The 20,629-nt window shown below is 33.3% G+C and overlaps 1 protein-coding gene across 1 annotated transcript in view; it reads left to right on the top strand.

Annotated features, from left to right (window-relative positions):
• Nucleotides 1–20,629, top strand: part of Sas10 (UTP3 small subunit processome component Sas10) — a 78,961-nt gene that overhangs the window by 10,142 nt on the left and 48,190 nt on the right. Inside the window, exons 3-4 of the mRNA XM_085823762.1 lie at nt 1,707–1,760; nt 16,276–16,378. Of these exons, the coding sequence (XP_085679888.1) occupies nt 1,707–1,760; nt 16,276–16,378 (157 nt within the window). The remainder of the gene's footprint in view (nt 1–1,706; nt 1,761–16,275; nt 16,379–20,629) is intronic.

Raw genomic sequence — 20,629 nt, 5'->3', positions numbered from 1 at the left:
ATTTAAAAGTTCTGTTTGAATATGTTATTTTAAGAATTTTGGAATCACCTTAAAACCACAGTATTGAAGTAAACCAGGGGTTGAACAGTAAAAATGGTCATTAAAAATAGTTTCATATCAATAATGAAGTTCTGTTCTAGAGTATCATATCTGTTCTTCCTTGAATTTCCTTATGTTCTTATAGAATTCTTATCCGAGTGCCCTATAACTTTTACATTAAATCATATGCAATTGAGAATATTATGATACTTTTAATTTATTCAAAGGAGGAAAGTAATAGAGAAAGAAAATAACTGCTTCTGAATGTAGGAAATTTATTTCTAATATTCAGCCTAACAATGATGCACACTTGGCATCATGTCCTTTCAAGGTCTTTGGAATTATTCTTTTCGATTGCTTCCAGTTTATTTATATCTCTGCTTGATTTAAAAAGCTGATCTTAATCTCTTAAAGTTATGAGAATATTCAGCTTGAAAGGTTAAATTCTCAATTTAAAAATTTATCATTGTTAGCAACCAAGTCGTTAAAGTAGAGGTTGTAGAAAAAATTCCATTTATAAGATGATTTTTTAGTGTATTTAACGATGCAAGGATCTAAATTCTATGATGCTTGATCCTTAGGAAACGATATGAAAAATTTAACACAAAACAAAAAACAACTCATAAAATAATAATAAAAAGGGTCCTTGCAGAAAATCCCGCTGACCATTTTTGCCTATTAAAGAAAAGACGCTAAACTATGTGATTGTTCGCCAAAAATGGAAAAGTCTTCTTCAAACATGCTGGGTTTGGTGTAACCTTGATTACATGTGTTAGTTATTATTGAAAGTACTGTTATTAGTTGAAAGTATTGACTCTTTTTTTCCCCTCTATCATGCATTTTCAGAAAAAAAAAAAAAAAATGATTAAAATTTGGGACCTGCGTACTATATAAGAATGCTGATTTTTTATTATTATTTGAGTTGGAAAAAAAGTTTTTCTTGAGACTTGTATTTTTTTGCGAAAATTAAAAACCTAATGAAAATAATTGCTTTTACAGTATATCTCCTTAATAAAAAATAATGGAAATTTTAATGAAAAATTAAATATAAATAAATGATAATATAATAAATTTGAAAGAAAAATAAGAATAGAAATATTTTTTTCTTGTATTTAGTAAATGGTTTTTTTTGGTTTGGTGTGATTGGCACCGTTTCTTATGGTTAACAGGATTTTTCGTAAGTACCAAAAAAAAAAAAAAAAAAATCTGTGTAAAGTATTATTAAGTGCACGTACATATATTTCAGGAAAATTTATATCGTAAAAAGGTGTTAAAATTAAATTTGACCCTACCTTCCCCAAATTAAATTAAACTATGTAAGAAACCATTCTGCATCTCACAAAAGAAAGAATGATTTGTTATGTCATACACAAATTCTTTTGTAAACATATTGCTGCTTGTTTGCTGTGCATTCTCATACTTTAAAAATTAAACCTGAAAAAAGGATGAAAATTTTAATATTATTTTAAAACCTAGTTTCTGCTTCTTTTGTAATTTTCTTCAATCCCTCTGTCCACAGCAACTTAATAACATAAAGAACATAATGTCAAATTTCATAATCAATCATTTTTAATGTAAATTCGTGTTAATAACCAGCTTTTAAAATAAAATACTGAGAGATGTATATAGAAATTTTAAGTATAATTATTTATTTTATTTATTTACAGAAGCTTTCAACAGATGATGAGTTGATTGATAATGATGAAGATAGTTCCGAAGAAGTAATATACTACTTTTTATTACTGTAATTTTTTATTTGTTGACTGGAAGAATATAGCATGTATTTTTCTTATCAAAGAGTCCTCTAAAAATATTTTTTAAAAAAAGGTATTTGTTTTGAACCAACATGAACAAATAACTCAACATGCAATATAATTTTAGCATGCATAGAAATTATCTCAGCATCTTAGCTTTGGCTTGCTGTTCTTAAAATTGAAAGTTAAATCACATAATATGTATTGCTACTGCATTAACTGAAAGTTGCACTGAATATTAATTCATGTTACATATTTGCAATAATAAAGTTTAGATTATTTTTGCTTTCAAACTAAGCTTTTGAAAATGATTTCAAAAGCAAAGCTCCTGCAAACCTATTTTTTATCACTTTTGGTTCATATGACTTATTGTGTAAATTCTGTCAGTATGGAATTCTGCCAAAAGTTGTTTGGAGACAATGAAGTTTTTCAAATTCAGTTTTCAAAGTACAGTAGAATTCCAGAAATCCGCAAAGCTTGGGACCAGAGGTTGTGTGGATTTTAGGATTTTATGGATTTCAGGACAGAAAAGATAAATCGTAATATTCAGACTAAAAGTGCAAAATAAATAAGGCATATTAGATACATTTAATTAAATTATTATATACATTATTGCAGTAACTTATTATATGCATTAAATTATTATCACATATATAAATTGATTATATTATTCATTGTATTATATATACACAGCATCGAGGTTTGCAGATTTCGCCTCATGCAAAGATTTTTGGTTTCAGATTCCGGTGTTAGAATCACTGTTGCTGTAAAATTTCAACAGCTTTTCTTTATTTTTCAGTATATCATACACAATCATATCGCAATTCCATACGATTCTGTTATAAACCGAGGAGTAGCACCTGTCTCCATCTTTTGCAGAATTGGCACTTTTTGCATTACCGTCAATGAAACGTTGCATTGATGAGTGCGTTTCTAATCTGTAATTGTATTAAGGGCTGAAATTTAAAATATTCTAGTTTATCTACAAAATATTCGGATTAAAAAAAAAGCAGTACTAAATAATCTCGTGAAATAACAAAGCTCAGAAATTACAACAGCGGGAATCGTGAACTTGAAAGAAGAGCTGAGTGAACCGTCTGCTTTTTAACCTCGATGCAGGTTAGAGGGGAAACAACTTTTATCATGATGTCAATAATTTGGTATTTCCATTATGACTAATTATTGTTTCGTAATTATGATGTCATTATTCGGTAAGTCTTTGATAATTCGTACTCAATGTTACGGTTTCCGGAACCTATAAACCGAATATTTATATTTTGAGAGGCAACGCGGATTTCAGGTCGGCAGATTTTTGGTATTTGACTTTATTTACAAATGTATTTTATTTTGCACAAATGTGGAGACATATAATAACTTCAGATTTTCCTCATAAGTAACATATTTAGTAGTTTTATACTTTTAAAGAGCCAGATTTGTATCTAAAAATGTATAAGATCTTATTTGTTATCTAATATTTACTAACACTAAAAAAATCTTAACTTCTGTTAAGAAAAAATTTCATGATATCAGAAAATGCTATATAATATTTTTAATGTATAATTTTATTAGACAATATTTTCACTATTTTTTAAAACTTCAGTAGTGTAGTTTTTAAAACATGGCATTTTAATTTGAGTCACTTAAATATAAATTATACATACTGGAAAGGCATGTAATACAGTCAAAAGTCTTTAACCCGGACCTCAAAGCTACAAACTTTCTGCACATGCGTAAACATCATGCGCATATGCGTTTACGCATGCGCGTAATACCTTTAAGCATGCGCATAATACGTTTACGCATGCGCGTTTAATGTATAATGGACGGTATATGCTAAGCTAAAATTATCTAATTATCTGTTTTAGTTAATGTTGCAAATTGTGTTGTTCCTTAATCTTCTAATTGGATCCGGCTTATTATTATTTTGCAGACTGTTAGAGCAATTTTATAAAAGTGAGCTTTGAACTTTCGATTATGTCAAAAAGAATTTCCGATTCTGGAGCTGCCAAAGGGTCTACAAAACGAAAGCATGTTTCGATGTCCATCAAACAAAAAGTGGAATTACTGCAAAAAAATGGATAAAGGCATATCCTTTGTTTCTCTATTTCCAAAATCTGTGTATCAATTTCACGCTGCTCTGTGGGGGAGACGTCGCGGTGCGCAATGAACTGCAAGTTGATCTGTCAGCACTATCCTTATCTTCAGGGCAGATGTTTTTATTCGGCTTATAATTCCTTACTAAGTAATATTTCATCTCGATGTACTCCGTCTTTGATATGATTTAAATCAAATTCCTCGTCATTATAAATATCACGAATACACATCAAATAGTTTTCTGGTTGCAATTTTCTAATTTTGACTATGCGTAATGTGTGCTTTACGAATGCGCTTTGAAAGAAATTGTTAATAAAGTAAACAAATAAATATTAAGCTTTTTTTTTTTTTGTAGATTTTGATACCCTTTAGATCATAATTGCTCTTTATTTCATAAATTATGAATTCATATTTTTAATTTTATAATTTCTGCATGCCATGTTACCAGATTTAAACTGGTGATCTATAATTCGGAATCGCTGATGTCCCAACAAGTCCGGATTAAAGGCTTTTGACTGTATTAAGCAGATAAGCATCTAAGCAAGAAATCGTGAAAATCATTCTGCAGTTTCAGTTATCTGCCATTTATCATAGCCCCTCCTTCAAGTTAGAGGTTAGCTCAATTCACAAATTATAAAATTCTTTCTAAATGAAAATGAGTCATACTGCATCAAAAAAGATCAGCTCAAATGTGGCTTGTGTTATCTTACAGTTGTCCTGATCATAATACAAATGCACATGGAAATTTGCATTGTAAAAATTTCATAACCTTTCTTTTCCCCTTCATTTAAAAAGTTCTCAAATCACCTCAATTCCTTCTTTCATGGATGGCCCGTGCATGCTTTCCTTCAGTTAATTCAACCAACTGAACAGTTTTTGTTTTCTCCTTTTAAATACCTGTCTTTCTTTTTTTAGTTTCTAGTTTTTCCTTTATTTTATCATAGTTTGGTAACTAAACTAACCAGTACTTTTCAGCGCCTGGTATTATTCAGATTTTTCCATGCTTAAGCTAAATGTTGATAAAAAATTGGGATTTTTATTGTTCTGTCATCTTTTGAACCTGGGAAGTATTGCTTGGTACTTTAATGTATAGGTATAGTAATTTTTTGTTGTCTGCTTTTTTTTAGGATTAGACTAAAATGTCAGTCATTTATTTTCTTAAGCCCCCAAAAAAAGGAAGTACTTTGTAAATATGCAAGTTTATCTCATTGTTATTAGGTACTCTTCTATTACCGGGACCAAATTCATAAATGTATGTATGTGTGTGTATATACACACACATACACATAAACATATGTTCATGCATGCCAGATCACATGTATATGTTACGGTGAAACACCAAAATCTGGAGAATGTCGACTTTCACTGGTGAATGTCAACATTCACATAATCACTTGGTGTATGTCCGAAATATTTTCCAAATACTCTTATTTCTGACTTACACCGGTGAATGTCGACATTCACCATGTACTAATGGTGAATGTTGAACATATAAGAATATTATATTTCTTTCTCCATAATTCATTCACGAAAAAATGCACTTGATACTCAGAATAAGAACTTAAAACACACAGTACATTCAAAATGAGAAAGGAAAATAATAGAAGTTATAAACTTACCAAATTATGTGATTCAAATCTTATTTATTGCAACAAATTAAACTATTATGACACTTTGAATTGCACAAGAGGCCCTTGCTTTTACAACTGCATTTATTTGTGGAATACTTCGTTCTGGAATGGCAGCATGCACATATACTCCTCTCTTTTCAACCTACACCAGAGCATATCTGTGATTGTCGACATACACCGGTGAGGGTCCGAAAGTACAAGAATGTAAAGAAATATTCGATCTTTCACTGACGCATTTGGTGAATGTTGACATTCTCTGGTGAAAGTCGACATTCTCCAATTTCGGTCTTTCACGGTAACATATACATACATTTCTGAATCCGTTGTTCCCAATAACTGAAGAGTATTGTTTATTTTAATCTGATAGTGTCCTCTTGTAAGTAATGATCAATAGAACGAATTATTTGCTAACGGGTTATGTTCTATTGTTGCACTGGTTATGCTTAAAATATTGCAATTTTCTTTTTTCTTCTTCTTCTTCTCCCCCCCTTTTTTTTAAAGGGGAAACTGAAATGAATAAGATGGAAATTGGAGCATATTCAAAATGTTGCTGAATATCTGCAATATGGTTTTAGTACATAACTGAGGTTCTTAACCTGAAAGGGGGATTTCATAGTTTCAGAGGTAGATTGCAGCCAGCCTGATTCCACCTGCTTCCTTTTATGCCTTTAAAAAATATCTAAATCAAAATAAATGTACATGTATTTTTCAAGTTTTGGAAAGGGAGAGAAGAAAGATCTTCTAGCAATGATGAAAGAGGTGCAAGGGGAATTCAAATTGTTTAGTTTATTAATCACGAATTCATTAAATTCAGACAAAATATGAAATAAATCAAAAACAAATTTGAAATTTAAAATTCAGACTTTAAATAGGGGCAGGCCATTCAAGGAAGATGAGCACCAGTCTGAACAATCAGTTTCTTTCATCGTAAATGACAATTTGATTCACATTAAAGACCTAATTCAAGAGACCTCATGCCTTCACATTCAACATATTTACTGCTAATGACTTGAACATCTTAGGGAGAATTGTGCACAGCATCATTCATTCACAATTCATACAGAAAAATACATAGTCTGTATGATAAATATGCAGACTCATATCATATAAATTTTATTTTACAAATCTAGAATGCATGAATCTTATCTCCTTCAAAATACTGCCCATTTGCAACTACACTGAAAAGCCAAAACATCATGACCACATACTCAATAACATGCTGTGTGACCTTTGGCCAGCAAAACAGCTGCAATTCTCCTTCGCATGGTTGCTACAAGTTCTTGGTAGATGACTTTAGACAGATTGTACTAAATATGTAAGTAGCAGTCATGCAGAGTCAAGATATTCCAACATGGTGATGTTTGAGCTTAATATAGAACATCCAAAATGTTCTGTATTTTGATAAGATCTGGCAAGTTAGGTTACTAATACATTAATTGGAATTCATCTTTATGTTTCTCGAACCATTCCAACCCACTTTGAACCTTGTGACATGGGGTGTTGTGTTGCTGGAAGATTCCATTTCCATTTGGGAAGACAGACGTCTTCTTAAAGCAGTGTTGCCAAAAATTTTTCAACTGAAGTAGCAAAAGAAAGCTTAAAAAGTCGCGAAAATCACAAATGACATCAAAGATCATGTGATTTTTGTGACGTCATAGTTACACATGCTCACATGACCTCTGATGTCATCACATATTCACTGTCTATTGGTTCTATAAGTTACGGACTGTATTCAGTTCTTAATCTTTTATATTACATATCTTAGCTTTAACGAAAACTTTAAAACTATATTGCTCATTTTCAATTATTTAAATGCCATTTCTTTTTTAATTAATTCTCACTTAATTTAGGTCTCTATTTGTAAATTAATTTGTATTTTAAGTCATTTCCATTGCTTAGTTCTTAGCAATATTTATAATTAGGAGAATGAATTTCATTTCTTTTTCAGTTTGGGTACCCAATATATGGTGCACAAGCTGCAAATTCTTTTGTTCAATTCATTATCACCATAGAACTGGGGGAACTGAAAAACGAAACACACGGGGTCGAGGAGGGGAAGCTTAGAGGTCCGAAGCAGATTTTTTCTTTCTTTCTTCTTTCCTGCTTTTCCCCTATCTCCTTCTGTTATACCGGCATTAGGCTGTGCAGCCTTGAAAAGGAAAGCCCATGTGTAAGCAAGATTGCCAGATACCAACTTCTGTTCAAGCCTAAATAAACTGCAATGATGCTTAGTCAACAGAGGTACACAAGTGAGACGTCTGTTGTGTATTCCCATATCTAACAGCATCTGCTGAACTGTATTTTCCAAAGCACTTATACTTGAACCTGCATTGTATTGGTCTGTCGGCTGAGCCACTGTCTGGTGTCGATTTTGCTGTACCAAGACAGGACAGTCTTGACTTTCTTTTTCTTTGATGACGCATGGACGTCCAATACCTTGGAGTCTACTGCTAATTTCTGTGTCATTTATCTACTTTACATACGTACTAACACCAGTAGATCCTTAAAAACCAGCTAGTCGTGCAGTTTCGGAGATACTCGTTCCGAATCTTAAGGCCAGTATAATCTGCCCTCTGTCAAATTCGCGTAATCAGCAGCCTTTCCCATCATTCACAAAAGTAATCACAAGAATCATTCCTTACCTTCTCCAGCAGCAGTTAAATACCATTTGCACTTAATCACCAGCCTTTCATGTTATGCAGACAAGTTCATTGAAAAATGTGGGATTGGTCATCTATTTTGGCTCATCCACATATATGTGTGTGCCATCTCGGTTTTCATTTCTTGAAAAATTCTAAAAATTCTCGAGAGTGAGATCTAATTCAAGTTTTTCTCGTCTTAATTCAAATTTTATAGTCGCCTTATTGTACCTGTGACACCTGGTATTCTTACATTTAAGAATAAAAAGCAATTATTAGGGGCCAAGTTTGGTTAAAAGGAAAATGATCTAGCAAGGTAGTCAAATTACAGACCGGAAACTTGAGGATACTCCCTGCTGAATAAGAAAACAATTGTTGTAGTGCAAGAGCTATCTATCACCATCATATAAATTTGTTCACACCCAATACATATGATCTATCAAACACTTGAAGGCAGCATTCACTGGTTGTGCTTCAGGAAGAAATTCATGGTAGATAGTATCTGTACGTTCCGTTGTTTAAAAATAGTGGACTGTAAATTAACTTGATGTTACTTCAGTATAGAACTCAAAAAACCTCAGACTCCTAACGTTGACCGAAACTTCTTTATTGACTTTCAAATAGTAAGTTAGTTGAGGAACGGCGAAGACCACCATTAATAAATAACCATTTAATATTTTCTGAAGAAATATAACCCTGTAGCTGTTCATCACGTTGAACAATAGAAAAGGCTTTCCTTAATTCTTTATTAGCTCCTATAAAATTCGTTGCACAATCACTGTGAATTTCACACGGTGTGCCTCTACGAGCTGTAAACCGCTTAAGTGTCGCGAGGAATGATTTTGTTGAAAGATCTCCAACTAATTCTAAGTGTATTGCTCTTGTAGTAAAACAAATAAATAGACATACGTAACACTTAAAGATTTTGACTCCTCTACCAGGACGATATTTAACGTTAAATGGTCCTGCTAAATCGATCCCTACACGAGAAAAAGCTCTACTTTGAGTAACTCTTGAAGCGGGTAAATCTGCCATTAGCTGAGTTGCAGTTTGCGCTCTAACTCTACGGCAGATAACACATTGGTTTATACACTTTCTTATAATATCTCTAGCATTCACAATCCAAAATCTATGTCGTATGACAGAAGTGAGTAGCTGCGTACCTGCGTGAAGATACGTGTCATGATAATGCTTAATAATTAAACGCGTAATATTGTGATTCTTAGGTAACTCCGACTTCAGTGGCAGCTTACCAACACAAACTCAGAAGAACCTCTGCCTAGTTGAAACTCCAGTAATTCACAGCAACCTCAAAGCTCTAAACGCGAGCTTTAAAAACCTAACAAATTTGCGTCTGCGCCGCTCCTCGGTACAAAGAAAGAAATACAATTTGCATAACATCGAATATACCCCCAGCCTTGAAGTCCCAAGGGGGTTCAAACAATAAATTTAAACTGTTGAACTGCATAAACCTGAAAAAAAAAAAATTAAAGTCTCTAAATCAGGAATTAAATGGCAAAGCGCATAGCTTTGCTATAGGTCGTTTTATTTCACCATTAGACGTGCGTAAACTCACCACTCGAACTTTCTCATCCAGACCGGGATACACTTTAATAATTCTACCTAATTTCTAACGTAGCGGAGGTAGATTTTCGTTCTTAATAAGAACCATATCACCAATCTTCAGGTCTTGTTGTACCTTGCACCACTTGGGTCTCTGCTGCAATCTAGATAAATACTCACTGCTCCAACGATTCCAGAAATGTTGAAATAACCTTTGCACGTTCCTCCAACGGTCACTGCAGCTCATGGTTTCTTGAATTTGGTTAGATTCTGGAATAGCACTTAAAGCCGCTCCGGTTAAAAAGTGTCCTGGTGTTATCGCCTCCAAGTCGCTACAATCACTTGAAGCTGGTACTAAAGGCCTAGAATTAAGACATGATTCAATTTGGGTTATTAATGTCAAAAATTCCTTGTATGTTAAAATAAGTGTTCCTAAACATCTTTTTAAGTGATGTTTCATAGACTTGATACCTGCTTCCCAAAGCCCTCCAAAATGAGGGGCAGAGGGAGGATTAAATAACCATTTAATATTTTCTGAAGAAATATAACCCTGTAGCTGTTCATCACGTTGAACAATAGAAAAGGCTTTCCTTAATTCTTTATTAGCTGCTATAAAATTCGTTTCACAATCACTGTGAATTTCACACGGTGTGCCTCTACGAGCTGTAAACCGCTTAAGTGTCGCGAGGAATGATTTTGTTGAAAGATCTCCAACTAATTCTAAGTGTATTGCTCTTGTAGTAAAACAAATAAATAGACATACGTAACACTTAAAGATTTTGACTCCTCTACCAGGACGATATTTAACGTTAAATGGTCCTGCTAAATCGATCCCTACACGAGAAAAAACTCTACTTTGAGTAACTCTTGAAGCGGGTAAATCTGCCATTAGCTGAGTTGCAGTTTGCGCTCTAACTCTACGGCAGATAACACATTGGTTTATACACTTTCTTATAATATCTCTAGCATTCACAATCCAAAATCTATGTCGTATGACAGAAGTGAGTAGCTGCGTACCTGCGTGAAGATACGTGTCATGATAATGCTTAATAATTAAACGCGTAATATTGTGATTCTTAGGTAAAATCATAGGATGTTTCTGATTATTTGAAACTGCAGAGTTTCTGAGCCTTCCGCCTACACGCATTACTCCCGCGGAATCCAAAAAAGGACTTAAAGACAGTAATTTACTTGATGTCTTCAAGGATTTATCAGAGTCTAAACAGAATAATTCTTCTGGAAATTCGGCTCTTTGCACAATCCTAACAATCATAGAAGTAACTTCACAGAATTCTTCAGTAGATAAATACCCCTTTATACGCTCTGTAGGTAACTTACTACAATTATTTCTAAATCTTAAACACCACCCTAACACTCGACATAACTTTAACCATGACGAAAATCTTGAAAACACACTAGGCTGTTCAAATTTGGAAATATTTGAACTGAAACTCTTTTTCAATTCCTTCAACATAACTTCACCCTCTAATTCTACATTTGAATTTTGCTGTACATGAATTAGGGATTCGTTTAACCACTGCGGTCCCTTCATCCATAACTCACATTGTAGGAATTCTGATGGAATAAAACCTCTGGTCCCACAGTCTGCAGGATTTTCTTTTCCAGCAACATAATTCCATTGAATACCTGGAACAGCTTCCTGGATTTTTGCAACTCGATTTGCCACAAAAGGTAGCCAACGGCGAGGTTCGGACGAAACCCATGCCAATGTAACCCGCGAATCGGTCCATGTGTAAATATTGTTAATAGGCAGTTCTATGCATGATAATACTGCATGTAAGAGGTTGGTTAAAAGTAACGCAGCACACAACTCTAGTCTCGGAAGAGACTGGGTTTTTAAGGGCGCTACTCTGGTTTTCGATGTCAGAAGGCTGACTTTGACTGACGAATCAAGGTTGATTGTTCGGAGATAGATGACTGCACAATAAGCCTTTTCTGAAGCGTCGCAGAAAGCATGGATTTCTATAACTACTGCCTTCGGGCTCAAGACATACCTCGGAAAATGTAAGCTTGAAAGTAAGGGTAATTCTAGATAGAAACGCTTCCATTTTCTACTTATTCTCTTATCAACGAGTTCATCCCAACCCAGCTGTAAGTTCCATAACTCTTGTAATAATATTTTCGCGTATATTATTGTTGGCGCTAACCATCCCATTGGATCAAAGATTTTGGCTACTTCTGATAAAATAGTCCTCTTAGTAAACTCTTTATCACTTATGCATACCGAAAAGTGAAACGTATCACTAGAGTTGTTCCAATTAATTCCCAATACTTTTACTTTCTTGTCACCGTTTATTTCAAGAGAAATATTGGATTCTCGTAAGCACTCGGGAATATTCTCTAAAATAGCTGAACTGTTTGAAATCCACTTCCTTAAGTGAAATCCACCCCTTTTCATCATTTCATTCAACTGCTGAACTAGAACATTCGCTTCCTCTTCACTTTGTGTCCCTGAAAGCAAATCATCAACATAAAAATCACGAAGGGCAATATTTGATGCTAAAGGAAATCTCACTTGTTCATCTAATGCAAGTTGTTTCATTACTCTAGTAGACAAATATGGTGCACAGGCAGTCCCATATGTAACTGTCACTAATCTAAATGTACTCAAGGGCTCACTAGGACTATCCCTCCAAAGCATTCGTTGCCAATTTGTATCTTCTGGGTGGACACGAATTTGTCTGAACATCTTCTCTACATCGGCACATACTGCAATTTTGTGAATTCTAAACCGTAGAAGAATTGGAAACAGCTCTTGCTGAACTCTTGGCCCAACCATCAAAATATCATTCAATGAAAGACCCGATGTCGTTTTAGCTGAAGCATCGAAAACAACTCTCAGTTTAGTCGTAGTACTTGATTCCTTTAATACGGCATGATGAGGCATGTAATACGTAGAGTCAATAAGAATCTCTCCCTCAGGCACTCCCTCCATATGTCTCAGCTCAAGGTATTCCCTCATGAAATCCTTATACTGTTCATATATCTGAGGCCTTTTTAGAAGTGAATTTTCTAAAGATTGGAATCTACGTATAGCTAATTGTCTGGAATCTCCAAGCTGAGAAGGCGGAGAGTGAAACGGTAATTTCACAGTACATACCCCACTTTCCTCTCTCGTGTATGTAGATTTGAAGTAATCTTCACATGCTCTCTCCGATTTAGTAAGCATGTCACACGTAGGTACAGCATCCAATTTCCAAAAGTCAGACAGCATCTGATCAGTTTCCACTTGTATATTATTAACATAGATAGTAGGATTAATTTCTGTTGAATTATTCACACTACCTGAAATAATCCATCCCAGTTCAGAACGCGAAGCTACCGGTTTACCTTCTTCACATTTAATTATTTCTCCCTTTAAAAGAGGTAAGGCAATATCTACGCCTAAAAGTATATCAACAGGCCCACTTTTGTAAAATGTTGGATCTGCTAACATTAAATCATTATATTCCTCAACGTACTTCTTATCCAATGTAAAATGCGGCAAAGTTCCAATAATTCTATTGATGATAAATACTGGTGTTTTAAATGACACTTTCGCCGGAAAATGCGGAACGTAGTTTATTTCCGTAATTCCATTAGTTTTCGTATCCAAAGACCCTAAACATGAAATAAAAACTTTGGCATTTCTTCTTGCTAACCCTAGCCTTTGTACACAATCTTCAGAAATCAGGCTTGCTTGACTGCCAGGGTCAAGGAGGGCTCTACACAATTGGTATTCACCCGATGAATCTAACACTTTAATAACAGCTGTACATAATAAAATTTCACTCTGAAAATTAAAGTCTGAAACACAAGATTTAATTACTGGACTAGAACTTGCGATATTCTCCCCTGACCCAGCCGACTGAGTGCGAGGTTCTGGCCCAGGGAAAAATGGCTTAGCCGTCACTGATAATTCATTCGAACTGTTTGTAACTCCTTTACGTGCCTTTGGTTCACTTTGAACTCTTTCGAAGTGCAGTAGTGTGTGATGATTTTTAAAGCACTTTTTACATTTATGTGTACTTCTACACTCGAAAGCTTTATGGTTTGAAACCAAACAATTAAAACAAACATTATTTCTCTTGACAAAATTAACGCGTTCCTGAACATTCAGATTTAAAAACTTATTACATTTAAAAACTGAATGACCGGCTTTACAATACGTACACTGCGCGCGAATCTCTGAAGCCAATGAAGTTAATTTGTCTTTTGTAACTTGTTTTTTAACACCTTGCGGTTTACCTGCTTGCAAGGTTCTGGCATGAGATTTCAAGAACTCTAGCAGATTATTAAGTGTTGGTATTTCCTCACTCTTTAATGTTCTTTCCCACCATCCTCTCGTCGAAGAATCCAATTTAAACTGTACTATTAACATTAAAATAGTATCCGCAAATTGCTCCACTTTGAATCCTAGATTTTCAAACGAACATACACACTCTCTTACAGTGTCTACTAACGCTAATATCTGACTAGGAATTTCAGCTTGTAAATTTGATAAATACAAGATTTTCTTTAATAACGATGAAAGTAATTCTCTCTTATGTGAAAATCTTTGACACAATAAATGCCACGCTATTTCGAAATTCCTGTCACAAATAGTTAAAGCTTGAACAATCCGCAAAGCATCTCCTTTTAAAGAACCCTTTAAATATTGTAGCTTTTGTGCACCTGATAAACAGTCATTATCCACTATCGCCGTTTTAAATAAATCAAAAAATTATAACCATTCTTCAGTACTGCCACTAAATACAGGAAGAGTTAGCTTAGGTAAGCGTATACTCGCTATTTCACAAGATTTAGTTTCCACACTAATGTCTTTAACATTCTTAACTCTGGTTAGCATTAAAATTAACTCATCAACAGTATTTTGTATGACCTGTTGTTCTTCTATAAATACATCAATATCTTTTTCTTCACACACTACAAATATGTTACTAAAAATATCCGAAAGTTCAGTCATTAAGTCATTTAATCTAGATTTAAAAAGTTCCAACTGATCAACATCAGCAGAATCGTAAGTCACTGCAATTTTCTTTTTCAGTTTACTTAACTTAGCTTTAGCTACACGCTTTTTAGTCTTAAGCGTTGTAAATTCCATTACCTAATAAGAAAGATAAAAAAACACACTGACTCACCAAATTTACTGTGACTCCGTAGCCGACGGACCATAAAATATGTACGTTCCGTTGTTTAAAAATAGTCGACTGTAAATTAACTTGATGTTACTTCAGTATAGAACTCAAAAAACCTCAGACTCCTAACGTTGACCGAAACTTCTTTATTGACTTTCAAATAGTAAGTTAGTTGAGGAACGGCGAAGACCACACAAACTCCGACTTCAGTGGCAGCTTACCAACACAAACTCAGAAGAACCTCTGCCTAGTTGAAACTCCAGTAATTCACAGCAACCTCAAAGCTCTAAACGCGAGCTTTAAAAACCTAACAAATTTGCGTCTGCGCCGCTCCTCGGTACAAAGAAAGAAATACAATTTGCATAACATCGAACAGTATCGTTAAATGTAAAAAAAAAAAAAAAAAAAAAAAAAAAAAAGGGTCATTTTGATCAACTTTTTCAATATTTTTTCATGGTTTGTTCTCCTTTTCCTTTTTTTAGTACATTATCTCCATGAATAGCCCTGAATTTCCTGAGAATGTATCTCAAGTTTCATTAAAATCTTGTGTCAATCACTGGTGAGTCTTTTTTTTCAATCTCCATCATTAACAAGAGCAGGAAAAAAGTGCCTCTAAACCAAACAAACCCCCCCCCCCCGAAAAATCTGCCTCTTGCTGTACACTTGCTGACAATCTGATGGTAATTGATGCTCCAGTTGGTCCCACGTCAACAAGAAAATTGTAGAAGGTGTGCTGGACTGACATTACCTCAAAATCACTAATATCCCAGTTTGCATAATTTTTGGACAGACTGTATATGTTCATACTGGGTACTGAAACTGTGTGTAGATCATAAAACCATATGAATTGTCTACGTTGTAAAACCTTTGCCATGCTCTTAATACGGAACAATAGAAAAGAGTGCAATTTCTGCATTGTATTATAACAAAAAATGGACTGTGCAACATGGATAATGTGCTGGTGGTGAGAGAGATTGGATCATCTTGTTTACATTCCTGATTGGAAACTCAACAGTTTTCATTCGACCACTGATATATTACGTGAATGGCACACACTAGAAAAGGTAGTTTACTAAGACATGACTTTTAAATTTCATGTGCTGGGTATTAGCTTCTGTGATGGCAGAGGTAGGTACCTCAGTATAACATCAGAATAAATATTTAGAATATAAATAAATTACTAAAATCTTACTGTTGATGTGTAAGTTGTGTCAATTTATATAATGAGAGATCTTGTCTTATTTTTTGAATCGTTGGATATGTATTGCTATGTCTCTGTGGCATGCAATATATTTCTTTTCCATTTCATTTTATTAAATTATAATTCCATTTCACTCTATTAAATTGCTGAATGATGCAATTATATATTGTATTTTTTTCTTTGCAATTGCATACTGTATTTTTTAATTTCATGAAGGAAGAAGTACTTCCTATTACTGATGATGAGAAAGATAATGAATGGGATAATCATGATGAAGAGCAAGATGAGAAAAGTGACTCAGAACAGAAAGAGGATGAAGGTAATTCCCATTTCAGATGAAGAGGTTATTTTAAAAATAATAATAATTTTAAAAAAACTACAGAATATGTTTAATAATTTCTGAATTAAAAAGATTAAATAGGAATAGATTTAGAGCATCTATATGGAAACTCCTTGGAAATAAAAAAGGCTCTGAATTAGTGCTTTATACTTACCAGAATTATTATTGATATAATAATTATCATTCTAAAATTATACTCAAGGAATTTTTTATATTTTTTACAGTATGTTTACATGAATTTAATTTTTTCAGTAAAATGCAATATAAACGTTTCAATATGAGTAATTACTGTTACAATGAGAGTTTTAGGATAACTAATTAACCCTTCTTGTAAAGTAAAACTTATGTGTCAGTTTGTATTGGAATTTTTTTGACTTATTTTTTAATTATCAGCAATGATTTATAGTTTTATGCTTCACCAAATTTATATGGGAAAGTAAAAAGATTTAAGCATCTTTTCTTAACCTCCTAAGTGTCATGACTGCCTTTATATATATGGTTAGGAGATTTTTTGCACTTAATATATTATTGGCTTATAATTTAAAATATTTTAGTTTCTTACATTCTTTAATGATCTAAATATCCACTCCATGAATGGAAGTTTATGAAAAACAGAGGCTAAAATAAGTAATTATGCAAATTTAGCTAATAAAAACTAAATAATAAATATGTAGATACTATAATATAGCTAAATAATAAATAAGCTAATAAATATAGTTAAATAATAAATATGCAGATATGCTACTAATAAATATGTAGATTTAAAATGCCTCGCCATTCAAAGGGTAAATCAGTTTCAAACTCTTGTGGTAGCTTTTTGATCATATGTATTTGTATCTCTTTTAAAGAGTCTGTGTAATAAACCTTCATAAGGTGACCAGCTTACAAGATAAGTATTTCTGAGAATGTAAACAACAGTACTGGTAATATTAGTTTCCAAGTTGTCTACTGTATAACCCAATCGAAATCATCAAGTATGTATCAATACTAGGAATTTGAAGGTACGCTGAAGGAGTGTTGGAACATACTTTTCAAAACTAATACTAATTTAGAATCAAATTTTTTAATTTGTTTTTTTTGGGGGGGGGTATGTCCATTCACTTTCAACGTATTAGAACTTGACCATATTTGGATTAATCTCCTCTTTTTTTACAATAAAAGAAAAAATCCTCTGCTTAATATATCTATATTATAGTGCATAGTGTCAAATTAAGCATTTAACAAACTAAGCTGTAAGAGTTTGACAGTTTTGGTTATATTCCATCTTTTGGTTAAAATACATGAAATATATATTTTTATATCAACCCTCTTACAAAGAACATTTCAGATATTTAGTTTTTTCCCTTATGCTACTGCCCACCAGCAACTGAGTTGCTGAACATTGATGGTTTGGTCAGTAGTTCGAATCCCGGTAAATGGGCTTTCTGCATGGTCCTTTTTTTTGTTTTGTTTTCTCCACATGTAATGTGTATATGAGCTGGTTTTCCAAAGAAAGTCTTCCACGAAAGCATCCAATCCCATTAGGCAGATAGCCGTTGAGTGTTTTGCCGTAATTATATAAACATACCAAACCAACCCCTCATGCTATTGCAAGTAATTAAAAAAATATAGTCTTTGATGCCAGTTACTGATCTTTAAAATTATCAGAATTATATGATTTTGAACATTTGCACACAATATTAAGATCAGATCACTAGAAAGGCGGAATAAATGTAGAATTCTGTTGAACAGAAAAGTTTAGGGGTGCTTTATAGCTGTATCATTTGGTAAGGACATTTTAACAAATTATTTATTCTCTAAGTTTTACTTTAAGCTTAATTTCAGTCAAACTGTCTAGAAAATAAAAAAACAGTGTCCTTAAAAAATACAACTGAAGTTTCATAAGAATTTAATAAGATACAAAATTTATGGAACTATAACTCTCAGAAAAAGTGAATATTCTGTCAGTATAGGAAACAAATGTTTCTGGAAGAAAGAACAGCATTTTTTGGGGAAATCCATTTCAGAGTAGTTGCTTGTTTAAGGTATATCTGGACATTCAAACCATCTTTTGGTAAAGTATTTACTTTGCAATGTATCAAATATTCCAATGAACTAGCCTGCTGTAAAATAAAAGGCATAAAATAACACTGCTGGTAAATATGAAAGGTGACTGTTTTCCAACTGAATGGCTGTATAAATTTAACTTACACCACAGAATAACATATTGTATATAAGCAGAGAATCTAAAGATATCTCTGAATTTGTTGAAAGAAGTGTATAAATATCAGTTATACACATTTTCAGTGTTGATGGAAGTCTTTTCTTTTATATGATGCATTGAAAATGGCTAGCCTCTAAAGACATTCAGTATCATGGTCTAAATCACTTCACTATTTTATTCTACCTAAATATTGATGAAATGGAAGGTGACACCTTTACTGGTGAGAATGTGTAAAAAATCTCAATTTATAAAAGCCAAGCATCAAAAGTGTTTAAGGTATATAGCGACTAAAAAGATAAGATAAATGCATTTATCTGTGGAGTGGATAGATAAATGCATTTATCTCCACAGATATATTTATCAATATATCTGTTGTACCTCTCATCATACAGCGAAGATAAGTCTGGCAACAGCTGCAGGAAGAAAAACTTGGCAGTGCTGTAATGGCAACAGCGGATGATATTCTATAGATATTTTGGGTCGACGTTTTCCTTTGCGATACTATTGTGTTAAAACATTTGAGTTTTGGGTGAATGAAATGAATCCGCTGTCCCGCTGCGGATATTAGTAATATATATTTAGAAAATTAGCTGCGTTGGAAAGGATGAAACCTTGTGTTTGAATTTGCGGTATATTTTCCTCCTAAAATTGCGTCGAGTTCAGAATATTATTCCAGGCTTATTCACGCTGGTGCAGATAAGTTCAAATTTTGTTTATTGTGTTTATAGTGTATAACTTGCAAATATATGAATAGAATTCTATTAAATAAACATTTAAAATTCTGCAATGGTGTTTTAAAATTTTAGATGTAGAGTATTCACATTGCTATGTCGGAGCCAGTGGCAGTCAGGTATAAAGTAAAATTGTTTTTGCTCCACGACATAACAATATCTGTAGAGTGTCTCAAGAAAATCATTAAGATCTTCTTGAAGCAATAAGGCAAAAAAAGAAGAGTTTTTTTTTTTTTTTTTAAACCTAGAAGGACGTTAAGGTTTTTTGAAATGCTTGAAGAAGCGAAGCTTTGCCGTAAAAATGAGTTTACAGGCACAAGTTTATTTAACAATGAGGTAAATAGCTATCTTCCTAAATTGGTGGGATGTTGTTAAGCTAGTGATGGTTTTGCTGACTAATTTTTGGAGGAAAATCAAAAGTCACCAAACTTGCTGACATTTTGGTCTAGTCCCTGTACAACTTTAATTAGCAAACATTTAAATATGGACTAATTTAAATTTGGAGTACCAAAAATGTTATGCAGGCCTGGTCCCTGTATAAATTTTTGCTACTGTAATCGACCCATTTAGTGTAACTTAATTGTATCCACTTGTTAATATGTAACTTTAACAATGCCTTCCAGTCATTTTGCCAAATGGGATGCACTGGAAATTTCTTGGTGGACAGGGAAAAAACTATATAATTCTGGAGAAAGCATCATTTCTTAGTTTTAGAGCTCATTTCAGAGTGTTAAGAGATGTACGTGAGAGCTTTGCCTTTTAGATGCACTATTGCATTGTATTGAACATTATTAGTAGTTTAAAGTGGTAACTACTGATAGTGCTCTGTTATAGTGAGAAAAACTGTATGAGTACTTTTGTGGAGAGTTCTAGAGAAGGTAAGGTGTTTCTTTTGGAAAAATAAATTTTATCAAGAGATCATTAGTTCCATGTGCATTCAATCCATTACAAACCCATATTCACTGATAGGTCACGCTTGAATCTCCCATCTGGGGCCATGCATTGAAGAATCGAACAAACACTGCATAACAAAATCCTTGTCTGAAAAAATTGAGAATATTCTTGATCTTGATGTATTTCTCCTGCTTCCATTTACAGATTCATCAAATGAATCACTTCTTTCCATATCCATGTTACCTATTATTTATAAAGGCAAAAATTTAAAAAGATAAAGTGTTAACCACCTTTCTAGTTCCAATTACTGGAAGAAATGTGTGTTAGGATGAAAAAATGGCACAAGTTACACAAGCTGCAAAGTAAGGGTGTGTGCAGGATGAAAAAAGGCACAAATTACAC

Source organism: Stegodyphus dumicola, chromosome 1 (genome assembly GCF_044657685.1).
Source record: "Stegodyphus dumicola isolate Sdum_Otavi_A_Nest chromosome 1, ASM4465768v1".
NCBI classification, from domain to species: Eukaryota; Metazoa; Arthropoda; class Arachnida; order Araneae; family Eresidae; genus Stegodyphus; species Stegodyphus dumicola.
The sequence above is the reverse complement of the archived record's forward strand: the minus strand, read 5'-3'. Positions and strand labels throughout refer to the sequence as shown.